The following is a 14337-nucleotide window of genomic DNA, read 5'->3' on the forward strand; positions in this document are numbered from 1 at the left end:
GTTTTTTATGTTGATTTAATAAAATAAATAAATAAATAAAATAATAATAAAAAGATAATAATAATAATAAGTAATAAAAAATTATTCTGCGGCCCGGTGGTTGGGCCCCCCTTTAGAGTATACTGATGCTAATATTTCCTAACAGTTAGTGACGTCACACGTACACGTCAGCATTACGCGACATTTTTAACAGGACACTCCGCGGGATATTAAAAATTACAATTTAGTAAACTAAAAAGGCCGTATTGGCATGTGTTCCAATGTTAATATTTCATCATTGATACATAAACTATCAGACTGTGTGGTCGGTAGTAGTGGGTTTCAGTAGGCCTTTAAGGGCTCCAATGCATTTGGAGTGATACAACTACTATAATAAATATTACCATATTTGTTATACTTTACCTTTGCAGTTCATAACATTTTTCCTGGAAAAGAGCTACCAAGCTTGAAGTAAAAATAATAAAATAATATTAAGAATAAAAGATCTAACTGTATATTGCATACACACTCTTCCACAAAAGCACTTGGATAGCTTCAAGTCTGCAAACACTGACACTCAGTGGTCACATGTGGTATTGCTCACAGCTATCCAAAAAATAGCAACAATAGCAATGTTGATAAAAGATTGTCTTTATTGTTTGGTATTGTTAATGAATTCCATACCACAGCAGTTATGGGAGTAGGAAAACCACTTTTACAACCAAACACTGTCCGATCATGCTAACACCATATGTACAGGAAAGCACATTGAAAAGTGTATAAAGTATTTATATGAGACTCATAGTCAAGAATGCTGGAGACAGCCACGGTCTAATGAATTCTTCCTTTTTCAAACATTGATTATATATATTTATCAATAACATTGATCTCTGGAGTACATGTATATACACAAAAACAATAAATCGGGGGGTGTCTGCAATAATCCTCAAAAAACATCTCACAATACAGCTGTATGTACAGTAACAGAATTTACATTGAAAAATTCAAATTGTTGTGAGTATCACCTCATTCCACATTGCCATCACATCCACAGTGGATACTCACATGTTTTGTTTCCATCTAACCTCAGGCTCATTTCCATACAAAGTACAGCAACATGTGCAGTACGAGGGCCCTTTGTGTGATAAGCTCACATCACGCATGATCTCATATACAAAAATAGATGTTGTCTAGTCAGCTGGAAATGTGTGATGTACAGTAACACAAAACCTCCACCTGCCAAAAAAAAAAAAAAGCAACCTACACAAAAGTAGAATATATCCTTCCTACACACAACATTGCAGGAAACGTGTTCTGTCTGTTGGGCTTTCAGCCACACACGATTAGTTTTAACATAACAGGACAAGATTGAGGAGAGAGGATAAAAAAAAAAAAAATGCTGCAAAGCAAAAAATAATACAACTTCACTAAGCAGGTATATTTTTCCTTCAGGGGTTAACAAAAACGAGGGCTTAGAGTCCAGATGAGAGGTCAAACTGTATGAGATTGCACTTAAGGCAAGTAGGCAAGTCCAACACTCACTGAGTGAGTCGGGGGCTTGACTATGTCAGCGTCCAGGTTTAGCCCTCACTGCTTGACATGGCCTGATATAGTTTAGGACAACGGGGAGAGAAACAAAAAGAGAGAGAGCGTTGCTGAGGTGTGAAGTGGAGAGTCCTTCCATCCTTCATTCATGAGGAACATATCACATGACAGCTTTGGGAGTGATTCATTCCAGACAGCCTGTCAACTCTGAGCCTTCTCTCTCCCGACTTATCTTCAATAGGTCCTCAAGTAAGACTCCAATTAAAGCACTTGAACAACAAAAAACAGGTCTGTAAATTGAGGTGTGCTGTACAAATAGATTATTTTGAATACATTCACGTGGGTCTCCATACACATGGTACGGACGGAGAAAAGTTAGTCCCTTGAGATGCAGCTCCGACCTTCACCACCTGCGTAGCGTGCGCCACTTCACTTGAGCCACTCTTAAGGAACACTTAACAGTGTTTCGAAAAAACAGAATGACCGTATGCTTTTGGAAACACTATCGTGTAGCAAATTTATCAAAATAAGAATTCCTGTGTACGAAGCATTTCAAGCAGAGAATCAACAACTCTCTTAAGCAGCGTGGTGACTTCATCCTGCACGGGACTGACCATGGTCGCTATAGTTGTCATATTATTCTCAAATGGAAAACATGCTCACAGACAAGTTGTACAACTGTGTACAATCAATGTCTTTTTTCTGCCCTCTTCGTCAACTGCTAATATTCTTTTTAATAACATGTAAGAAGCCACAGGAGTCACTTATTTTCTAGCCCTCATATGCACTGAATTAAAACACAGTTTAACTCAGTGCAGATAACGGGAAACTGAACGGGATTTGCTATCACTGCGCCTCCTCATGCTCCTCGCTGATGCACTGCTCCCAGGCGTGCTTGCCCTGCTCGTCCCTGTGGCCGTGGGGGGAGTGGAAGATCCTGCGGGGCAGCGGGATGGGCTGAGGCTGAAGATCTTCTTCCGGAATGCAGCCCTCCCTCAGGTAGGGCTTAGGCGGCACAGCTGGGGGCTGAGGCCTGCGATAGGGAACGTGATGAGGCCCGTGGGTGGCCAGGTAGTGGTGCGGCACTGGCCCGTGGGAGTGGCTGTCAAGACCCGGGTGAGCGTGGGTGTGAGGGTGCGGGTGGGAGTGCGGGTGCGAGGCCGGGCTGCGGTAGTGGAAGGGCCGAACTGTGTCGACCGTGTCCACTTCCGGTGTGCCGTAGTGAATGTGCAGGTAGGGTGAGGACAGGTACTCCTCGGGGGGTGACCACAGGTGGCTGGGAAGAGGCTCCAAGGCGTCGTTCCTGATGGGGCCGGGATCTGGATACTGACCACCGAAGTTACTCTCGCTCAGGGAGGACACACCGCTACTGGCGCTGCCTGACAGGGTGGAGTTACTACCCCCCAAAGCTGACTGTGGACTGGTGGGGGAGCCCGGAATCGGGTGGAGCGGAGACTGGAGAGGGAGAGACAAGCGGTAGACATTGCTCAACCCTGAAGAGCCACTATGACTTTATAATTGTGAACCTAAATGTGTTATTCAAAAAACAAAAATAGCAAACAGTAGTTACACACATGATAAAGAAGTCCTTGGAGATCAGATATTTGACTGCACTATTGAGCATATTTGATCAATTGACTCTTAGTAAATACAAACAAGAGAGCCTAAATGGACCCCTAGTGAATATGTAAAGGATTAGAAAAGATGACAAACACACCAGCCAGTTTCTGTGCCTCTGGGTGTTAAAATTTCTCCTGTCATGGCCCACAGTCACACTACACTGCGCAGGTGTTGCAGCATGTTAGCGTGCCATAACATCATAGTACGACATTGCATTACTATATATGTTCTGGCTTTTCACATCATGGAGCCTTCTATGGCGCACTCACACTGGACTATTGTTGTAACAATACCAATATTTTGGTACCGGTGCCGGTGCTAAAATGATTTCCATACTTTTCAGTACTTTTTGTTACTTTTCTAAATAAAGGGGCCCACAAAAAAATATCATTATTGGCTTTATTTTAACAAAAAAACTTAGGGTACATTAAACATATGTTTCTTATTGCAGTTAAGTCCTTAAATAAAATAGTGAACATACAAGACAACTTGTCTTTTAATAGTACAACAAACAAAGGCTCTTAATTAGTCTGCTGACATATGCAGTAACATATTGTGTCATTTATCATTCTATTATTTTGGCAACATTATTAAAGACAAGTGGTAGAAAATGAATTATTAATCTACTCGTTCATTTACTGTTAATATCTGCTTACTTTCTCTTTTAACATGTTCTATCTAAACTTTTGTAAAAATGTAATAATGACTTATTCTTCTGTTGTTTGATACTTTACATTAGTTTTGGATGATAGTACAAATGTGGGTATCAATCCGACCAAGTAGTTATAGGATCATACATTGGTCATATTCAAAATCGTCATGTGTCCAGGAAAATATTTCCTGAGTTTATAAACATAATATATATTTTAAAATAACGAAAGAAGATGTGACGCCAAAAAATATTGACGTAATTATAGTAGTATCAACTAGATACGTGCCTGTACTTGATATCATTACAGTGGATGTTAGGTGTAGATCTACCAATAGCGTTTGTTTACATTTTGATGCCGGTGAGGTAGGGTGTTTAGTGAAACATGTTTAGCTATTCCTCGTCCTGTAAGGAGGATACCTGTATGAAACATACTTTATTTGACGCCATGGAGACCAGGATTAGTGATTTAGAAGTCGCTAAAACATTGCCGATGGCCGATGGACGTTAGCTGCTAGCTAGCTAGCCACGTCTTAAAGGGGAACATTATCACAATTTCAGAAGGGTTAAAACCAATAAAAATCAGTTCCCAGTGGCTTATTTTATTTTTGGAAGTTTTTTAAAAAATTTTACCGATCACGCAATATCCCGAAAAACTGCTTCAAAGTGCCTGATTTTTACCATCGCTATATCCACCCGTCCATTTTCCTGTGACGTCACTGCGTGATGCCAATACAAACAAACATGGCGGATAGAACAAAGATATAGCGACATTAGCTATATTCCAAGATGGCGGCGCCCGGAAGGGCTGCGACCTCGAGGAGCTCCTGCTAAAGATGGAACATTTGGCAGAAATACCGGACAATTCTACAAACTTTATGGCTGGCTCACATCGTGGTCACTCCGTGATCACGTACGACCGCCAGACACTTCTGGATGTGGACATATCGGGCCGTTTTGGACTGATAGACGCGTGCTTGCTAGACGTGCTAACTAGCACGGGACTACTTCGGCGGCTACATCCAGCGGCCTGTGAAGCAGGGGAGTATAGTAGCAGCGGGGGCCGTCTACGGCGCAGACGCCAGCGGTGTGATTGGAAACGCGCATGTCGAACGGGGCTAAAAACAAAGCAGAAGGCTAATCCCCACAGAACACCACTTCCCTCCATCCTGAAGCCGGATTTAAATGGAAGATGCGAGACTACTGGTCTGGGTAAGGAGTCAGTTAAATTAGAAGAAGTTTTTTCTGCTTTGAGTGTTTCAGAGTTGGACATGTGTTTTACTGAGGTGGCTAACTATGATGCGTGCAGTTTATCAAAGCAACAAACAAACAATCGGAAAATTCCCGTTGTATCAATTCCTAGATATGGTCGTAATTATACTAAATGCACTGGGCATAATAAACACAACATTATTAATATTGCTACTACGGATAATTTGATCAAAAATTCCCTAAAACAGCCCACTACCTATAATATAGGTTTTTTAAACATAAGATAATTGTCTCCCAAAACGTTGTTAGTTAATGATATCATCAGAGACAACAATCTTAACGTCATCGGTCTCAGCGAAACCTGGCTTAAACCAAACAACTTTTTTGCGCTAAACGAGGCATGTCCTCCTAACTTTACACATGCGCATATTGCCCGTCCGCTTAAAAGGGGTGGGGGGGTTGCACTAATATACAATGAAAACTTTAACCTTAGTCCTAACATAAATAATAAATATAAATCGTTTGAGGTGCTTACTATGAGGTCTGTCACACCGCTGCCTCTACACCTGGCTGTTATCTACCGCCCCCCAGGGCCCTATTCGGACTTTATCAATGAATTCTCAGAGTTCGTTGCTGATCCAGTGACACACGCCGATAATATAATCATAATGGGGGACTTTAATATCCATATGAATACCCCATCGGACCCACCGTGCGTAGCGCTCCAGACTATAATTGATAGCTGTGGTCTCACACAAATAATAAATGAACCCATGCATAGCAACGGTAATACGATAGACCTAGTGCTTGTCAGGGGTATCACCATTTCCAAAGTTACGATACTCCCGTATACTATAGTATTGTCCGATCATTACCTTATAAAATTCGAGGTTCAGATGCATGTTCGTCAAACTAATAATAATAATAACTGCTATAGCAGCCGCAACATTAATACGGCCACAACGACAACTCTTGCTGACCTACTGCCCTCGGTAATGGCACCATTCCCAAAGTATGTGGGCTCTATTGATAACCTCACTAACAACTTTAACGACGCCCTGCGCGAAACCATTGAGAACATAGCACCGCTAAAGTTAAAAAAGGCTCCAAAAAAGTGTACCCCATGGTTTACAGAAGAAACTAGAGCTCAGAAAGTATTATGTAGAAAGCTGGAACGCAAATGGCGCACGACTAAACTTGAGGTGCACCATCAAGCATGGAGTGATGGTTTAATAACTTATAAACGCATGCTTACCTTAGCTAAAGCTAAATATTACTCAAATCTCATCCACCGTAATAAAAACGATCCTAAATTTTTGTTTAGTATGGTAGCATCGCTAACCCAACAAGGGACTCCTTCCAGTAGCTCCACCCACTCAGCTGATGACTTTATGCAATTCTTTAGTAAGAAAATTGAAGTCATTAGAAAGGAGATTGAAGACAATGCGTCCCAGCTACAACTGGGTTCTATTAACACTGACACGATTGTATATACGGTGGATACTGCCCTCCAAAATAGTTTCTCTTGTTTTGAGGAAATAACATTAGAGGAATTGTTAAAACGTGTAAATGGAAAAAAACAAACAACATGTTTACTTGACCCACTTCCTGGGACACTGATCAAGGAGCTCTTTGTATTATTAGGTCCATCAGTGCTAAATATTATAAACTTATCACTTTCCTCGGGCACTGTTCCCCTAGCATTCAAAAAAGCGGTTATTCCTCCTCTTCTTAAAAGACCTAACCTTGATCCTGACCTCATGGTAAACTAACGACCGGTGTCTCACCTTCCCTTTATTTCAAAAATCCTCGAAAAAATTGTTGCGTAGCAGTTAAATGGACACTTAGCGTCTAACAATCTATGTGAAACCTTTCAATCCGGTTTCAGGGCAAATCACTCCACGGAGACAGCCCTCGCAAAAATGACTAATGATCTATTGCTAACGATGGATTCTGATGCGTCATCTATGTTGCTGCTCCTCGATCTTAGCGCTGCTTTCGATACCGTCAATCATAATATTTTATTAGAACGTATCAAAACACGAATTGGTATGTCAGATTTAGCCCTGTCTTGGTTTAACTCTTATCTTACTGATAGGATTCAGTGCGTCTCCCATAACAATGTGACCTCGGACTACGTCAAAGTAACGTGTGGAGTTCCCCAGGGTTCGGTCCTCAGTCCTGCACTCTTCAGCATCTACATGCTGCCGCTAGGTGACATCATACGCAAATACGGTATTAGCTTTCACTGTTATGCTGATGACACCCAACTCTACATGCCCCTAAAGCTGACCAACACGCCGGATTGTAATCAGCTGGAGGCATGTCTTAATGAAATTAAACAATGGATGTCCGCTAACTTTTTGCAACTCAACGCCCAAAAAAACGGAAATGCTGATTATCGGTCCTGCTAGACACCGACCTCTATTTAATGATACAACTCTAACATTTGACAACCAAACAATTAAACAAGGCGACACGGTAAAGAATCTGGGTGTTATCTTTGACCCAACACTCTCCTTTGAGTCACACATTAAAAGCGTTACTAAAACGGCCTTCTTTCATCTCCGTAATATCGCTAAAATTCGCTCCATTTTGTCCACTAAAGACGCTGAGATCATTATCCATGCGTTTGTTACGTCTCGTCTCGATTACTGTAACGTATTATTTTCGGGTCTCCCCATGTCTAGCATTAAAAGATTACAGTTGGTACAAAATGCGGCTGCTAGACTTTTGACAAGAACAAGAAAGTTTGATCACATTACGCCTGCACTGGCTTCCTGTGCACTTAAGATGTGACTTTAAGGTTTTACTACTTACGTATAAAATACTACACGGTCTAGCTCCATCCTATCTTGCCGATTGTATTGTACCATATGTCCCGGCAAGAAATCTGCGTTCAAAGGACTCCGGCTTATTAGTGATTCCCAAAGCCCAAAAAAAGTCTGCGGGCTATAGAGCGTTTTCATTTCGGGGTCCAGTACTCTGGAATGCCCTCCCGGTAAAAGTTCGAGATGCCACCTCAGTAGAAGCATTTAAGTCTCACCTTAAAACTCATTTGTATACTCTAGCCTTTAAATAGACTCCCTTTTTAGACCAGTTGATCTGCCGTTTCTTTTCTTTTTCTCCTATGTCCCACTCTCCCTTGTGGAGGGGGTCCGGTCCGATCCGGTGGCCATGTACTGCTCGCCTGTGTATCGGCTGGGGACATCTCTGCGCTGCTGATCCGCCTCCGCTTGGGATGTTTTCCTGCTGGCTCCGCTGTGAACGGGACTCTCGCTGCTGTGTTGGATCCGCTTTGGACTGGACTCTTGCGACTGTGTTGGATCCATTATGGATTGAACTTTCACAGGATCCATTATGGACTGAACTTTCACGGTATCATGTTAGACCCGCTCGACATCCATTGCTTTCCTCCTCTCCAAGGTTCTCATAGTCATCATTGTCACCGACGTCCCACTGGGTGTGAGTTTTCCTTGCCCTTATGTGGGCCTACCGAGGATGTCTGTAGTGGTTTGTGCAGCCCTTTGAGACACTAGTGATTTAGGGATATATAAGTAAACATTGATTGATTGATTGATTGATAGCTCGGATTCAGACTCAGATTTCAGCGGCTTAAGCGATTCAACAGATTACGCATGTATTGAAAAGGATGGTTGGAGTGTGAAGGCAGATAGCGAAAACGAAATTGAAGAAGAAACTGAAGCTATTAAGCCATATCACGACAGACAGCGGCAACAAGGACGAATTTGGCGATCGCCTTTTAACCAACGATTGCATCTTTTGACAACTGGTGCAACTTGAATCCGTCGATTGGTATGTGTTTGTTTGGCGTTAAATGTGAGTGGAGGGAAAGGCTGGACGCAAATATAGCTACGAATGAGGCATAATGATGCGATATGTACATACAGCAGGCCTAAATAGCATGTTAGCATCGATTAGCTTGCAGTCATGCCATGCGCAAATATGTCTGATTAGCACATAAGTCAATAACATCAACAAAACTAACCTTTGTGATTTCGTTGACTTTATCGTTGGAAATGCATCTTCTTTCAGTGTTGCAGGATATCTACACATATCTGTTGTAGCATCGCTATCGTCGGTAGCGGACAAAAAAAAAAAAGAGGGAATTTCGCATCTTTTGACCACTGGTGCAACTTGAATCCGTCGATTGGTATGTGTTTGTTTGGCAATAAATGTGGGTGGAGGGTAATGCTGGATGCAAATATAGCTACAAATGAGGCATAATGCTGCAATATGTACATACAGCTAGCCTAAATAGCATGTTAGAATCAATTAGCATGCCGTGACCATTGATATGTCTGATTAGCACACTTCACGTAAATCAACTTGAATCCGTCCCCTGTTCGTGTTGTCACACCTTCCGACAACACACCGACGAGGCATAATGTCTTCAAGGTACGGAAAACAGTCGAAAAAAGGGAAAATAACAGAGCTGATTTGACTTGGTGTGTGTAATGTGTTTGAGAAAATGGCGGATTGCTTCCTGTTTTGACGTCACGGGCGAAAGGTCATTGCTCCGACCGCGAACAATTGATAGGCGTTTAAATCGCCCTTTTAGAGTTCGGAAATCGGTTAAAAAAACATATGGTCTTTTTTCTGCAACATCAATGCATATATTGACGCTTACAGAGGTCTGGTGATAATGTTCCCCTTTAAAGCACCTCTTCCTGAGGGCGTTCCAGTGTTATAACTTAACCTTTATCTTTACTTTTTAAGCCAAAATGCATTCGTTCTCCCTTTTCTGTCAACACACTGTGTCTGGTTGTACGTACTCTGTGATTTTGCGCCACCGAACATGCTCTTCTGCTCGTAAAACCAGCAATGTTATGACATGACGCTGACACAGGCGCGGGAGAAGGTGCGGGACCGGTGTTGTACCGAAATCTGACACCCATCGGAATTTGTAACTCCAGGGTGCGATGTTCCCATGGCGTTTGTTTGATGGTTAAATGGCAAGGCCAAAGAGGAGGAGAAGGGGAACGCTTGCGTAAATGGTGTAAACTATCCTTAATGCTGAAACGTCAGTTGTCAGAATTTCAGCATTAATAAATTACACATATTCTGGAAATCAATGACTTAGTTTCATTATAGTATCAGCTGTGTAATTCATTAATGCTGAAATTTTGACAACTGACATTTCATTCCATGATAGCTTTATATCCGGAAAATGTATGTGTGCACGTCATTCAAGATAGCGGACAAGTGGTTTATCCAATCACATACAATGATTTTTTTTACAAGGCCCCGGCTTCTAAAATACATCTCCTATTGAGAAGTCCCAGATCCTTGTGTGGAGCTCAGCCAACTACAAGGATCTGACGAGAGTCTGGTCTACAATAACATACTAATGCTCTCAAAAAGTCTGTACCTTTCGAAGTGAGCGTACAGGCAGGGCAGGTGGTGGGTCGCTGTTCTGGTGGGTAAATGCATCACAGTGCATCAGGAAGTGCCCTAAAAAAGGAGAAAAGTTTTGTAATGAAACAAAAATCCTGTGCATCGTTTTTTATTTTTCAGCCGAAGTTAGTTTCAAGAAAGTACATGCTCATTGTGCAGTGCAGTATATCATGAAATGTTGCAGTAAAAAGAGACATGTACCTGGTGGGAAGGACCTAGGAGGGACAGGGGGCATAATTACCCCTCCAGTAGTAGTCGGCATGTAGGACACATGTTCCCTGTTCTCTCCATCCAAGCTCCAGCTGCTGAGAGCATTGGGAAACACTGCAGAGGGATACAAAAACATGTCTTCGTGCTCTGAAAATATAACATTTTGTTCGGGTGTCACCGACTCACCTTTCTCAGGCAGAGTCATGTGAGGGTCGACACACGGCTTGCTGGGGCTAACTTGCTGCAGTAAGGCACGCTGCATGTGGTTGTTCTGGAGTAAAAAGACAATCGTAGGAAGTGCTTCTTTTTTAATAATCAACAAAAATAGTCAATCTGTCTCAACGCCCATGTTCCTCTTGTGTTCATGACTTTACAGAACACACCGCTTCCCACCTGTCCATTTTCAGCCATGTTGTAGTACATGGAGTTGTTAGCCCTCTCACGATGAGACGGCAGCAGTATCATGACTTCCCTGTTGTGTTTGGCCTTGTCAGGCAATGACGGAGAGCCTGCAAAGGTAAAAGTCATGGAAGTCTTGAGATTTATACATCCCAAAAGAGAACAATACAAATGGGGGAGAAAAAGACTCTCTAATTCAGCTAAAATGCCTTAAATAATAGGTATGGCATGTCTTAATTGACTTTTAAGCCCCAACACGCTTAAGCCATCTGGCCTTCATCAGTGGTGTAACATTTTTTGAAAGTACACCATGTGAGCTTAAAACCAACCGTACAACCAACAGGGAGTCCCAACCTGTAAGAGTGAAAAGACACACCTATGTGGGAGTAACGCCACTGAATGGCAGTGTTGATTATAAACACAAAAAACTTTTCGTGGATAAGCCTAGCTTAGTAAATCCAGTGTGGTTTGAACTTAATAAAACTAAAAAGAGTCACATTATTTCTAATTGTTTAGATCCTTAATATTTTTCATAATATGTCTGGTAAAAGATCTATTCCATATGCTCATAGACTGGCTGGATCAGTATTATTGAAATCCAAAAAATGTCTAAACATAGGGTAGTTGGTTATTTCCAAATATTTTTACTCTCCAACAATCTGTCTTGTAGCCGTCTTTTTGTCATTCCAATATAGAAAACTGAGCAAACATGGCATTCTAGCATAAAAACCTTGTTAATTTTCACCCATTAAAACAGAAATTCCACTTTTCCACTAATAGACAACTCCTGAAGTTAAAGTGGAACTACACTTTTTTGGGATTTTTGCCTATCATTCACAATCATTATGACAGAGCAGAAGACCCATTTTTTTAAGTGGGATTTTTGAAATGATAAAAAACGTGTTGCGGCGCATGCGCAGTCTGCGTTTCCGTCCTCTGCGGATCCAACCGGAGGATCTGCGGACAGCGCGCTTGGACACGCCCCCGCTCACGCTGAGCGCAGCAGGCCCACGCCCCGACAAGCCTGCACTCTATTACGAATCTGCTCACCTGGTACTGATGAGGGCAAGCTCAGTAAAGGACCAGTGGACTCAAGGATCGGCGCGTAAACTTAGTTCTCAAATTGAATACCGTAAGGCTTATGCTCTCTCTCTCTGCGCTTTTTCCCTCGTGTTCTGACATCCTTGTTTGTTCTCCTGTGTTTTCCGCAGTGTTTCACTTCCGTGGCCCTGAATTTGGACTGCCTCCCTCGTTTCCCGACTTCTCGCTCGCCCCCGGACTCTGATGTAGACGGAAGATGTGGCCAATGGGAGTCACAGTTGTAGCCTTCAAAGCCCTCTAAGACAACTTCAAATACCTCCATCAATGTTTTATAGACACAATGCAAGTCTATATATAATGTAGTAACCGACACATTCATAAAAATATACAAACGTATAATATGTACAATATTTACCGTATTTTGATAATTGTAATCAATGTCAGAACAAATTTTTCGGCGCATTTATTTCCGTTTCAATAGCAGTATACGTCCGACAAAGTGTGTTTCTATTTCCGGATACTAAGGCGTGTGTCTTCTAATCATAGCAGACTCGGTAACAGAAAATGAAGATGACTATTTTTGGACAAATGAAGATTCAAAACCTTATTTTTTTTCATCTGAATTTATGGAGGATGAACTACGGCTTCTAGAACGTAGCAGGAAGGAGGAATGAGACGTTGGAGCAGACGGAAGTCGATAGAGTGAGGCTAAAGTGAATCGAAGCTGTAAAATGTGGACCTTGAAGCCAAGCTATTTTGACATAAATGGAGTGTTTACCCATAATTAACCGGAAAAAAAGTCCCCAGCCAGCTTGACCAAACAGACAACAGTCTATCGAGTAAGTCACTTTATTATTGATCATGAGTTATTACAACTACACTGTCTGGGTAGCTGTGTACAAACAAAACATGAAATGTGTGTTAATACTTTACATATACTGTAATATGATTGTACATGTTTTTCAGTCAGTTAAGATTGATGGCCTATCGCTGTCTTGTGCATTACAAATTCAACGTGTTTTGTGCTAAAGTAGAAGCTAGCTTATCCCTTTCCGTACTTAGCTTCTACGGTTAATACTGTAGCACGCCAACGTGTTAGTACGCAAAAAAAAATGTTTTTCAGTGTTTGCTCATACAATAGCTATGTCGCTACAGCTTGGTTATTATAAAGGTTACGAAACGTAGATTAGGTATTGGTAGCAGTTTTTGAATTAAGTTTTTAACTGATTAAGTGTTCGAATCGATTGCTTCTACTAGCTGCATTGCTAGCCACCAGGAACGAGCCAATTTGCATATTTTAGGAAGCGAAAAAACTAAATTTACGTTTGTCTTCTTGTCTCTCATAATGATTGTGAAAGATAGGCAAAATTCAAAAAAAAAAGTGCAGTTAAGAAGCCTATTCTAGAGTTTTATTGTCCACGTGTGTTACATACCTCTGGCACTCGAGGGAGCCGAGTTAATAACTTGGGAGGAGTTGGAACGTATTGAGCTCAGGCTGGAGGACGAGGGGCTCGGCTGCAAAACAAAATCGAAGACACTTGAAATTACCAAACTTGAAAATGGTGCATGAAATGGAACTACTCATTAGTAATAGGTAAAATAAGTAACAGACAAAAACATTTTAGATCACCCTCTGTGCTCCACTCCTCTACCGTGTCATACAAAATCACTATGGTTGTTTCCTCAACAGACAAAAAAAATCCCTTATGGTTTGGTGGCTAAAACGCTGACAAGAAACCTCTCTTGACAGAGGTCAATTCCTTTGTATTCACTGAGACCGCAATAGAATGCAGTGTAAAAGTGGATTGAAATGCCTGTCAGTGTGTGTGTTCGTTTTTGGAGCCCTACCTGCATGTGTATTGCCTCCTCAGAGTGCTCCCCCATTAGACTGTCAGTCATTATGGCGAAGTTTCCTGTCTCACTCGAAGTGTGGGAAGATAATGAGGAGGACGAGTGACGAATCGAACCCTGCAGGTTTAGAGGGCTGCAGGAGACACAAGTAGTTTGATTTAAATGTCGGACGAACATTTTTATACAGTTTTTCCAGTGGCGTGCCGTCAGGGACTTCTCTGCGGTCCTAACGTAACTAGAAATCATCATCAATATTACAGATAAAAGTATTTTTTTATTTACTTTTCCTCCTTCCACCGCTGATGTTTTTAGGTTATAGAGATTTTATCCAACCAGAATTCAGCTAGCTTATGTTGGCATGCTGTACCAAATCTGCTCAAAGCCTTCAGAATCAACAATGCAGGCGTTCGTGC

General features: G+C 41.8%; 1 protein-coding gene across 1 annotated transcript in view; it reads right to left on the reverse strand.

Annotated features, from left to right (window-relative positions):
* Nucleotides 1–612: 612 nt before the first annotated feature.
* The window catches only part of LOC133554906 (dedicator of cytokinesis protein 3-like), a 76609-nt gene continuing 62884 nt past the window's right edge, over nucleotides 613–14337 (reverse strand). The window contains exons 44-50 of the mRNA XM_061904174.1: nucleotides 13922–14057; nucleotides 13507–13588; nucleotides 11027–11142; nucleotides 10820–10904; nucleotides 10625–10747; nucleotides 10398–10480; nucleotides 613–2979 (exon numbers count right to left, since the gene is read on the reverse strand). Of these exons, the coding sequence (XP_061760158.1) occupies nucleotides 2371–2979; nucleotides 10398–10480; nucleotides 10625–10747; nucleotides 10820–10904; nucleotides 11027–11142; nucleotides 13507–13588; nucleotides 13922–14057 (1234 nt within the window). The 3' untranslated portion in view covers nucleotides 613–2370. The remainder of the gene's footprint in view (nucleotides 2980–10397; nucleotides 10481–10624; nucleotides 10748–10819; nucleotides 10905–11026; nucleotides 11143–13506; nucleotides 13589–13921; nucleotides 14058–14337) is intronic.

This window comes from Nerophis ophidion, linkage group LG06, assembly GCF_033978795.1.
Source record: "Nerophis ophidion isolate RoL-2023_Sa linkage group LG06, RoL_Noph_v1.0, whole genome shotgun sequence".
NCBI classification, from domain to species: domain Eukaryota; kingdom Metazoa; phylum Chordata; class Actinopteri; order Syngnathiformes; family Syngnathidae; genus Nerophis; species Nerophis ophidion.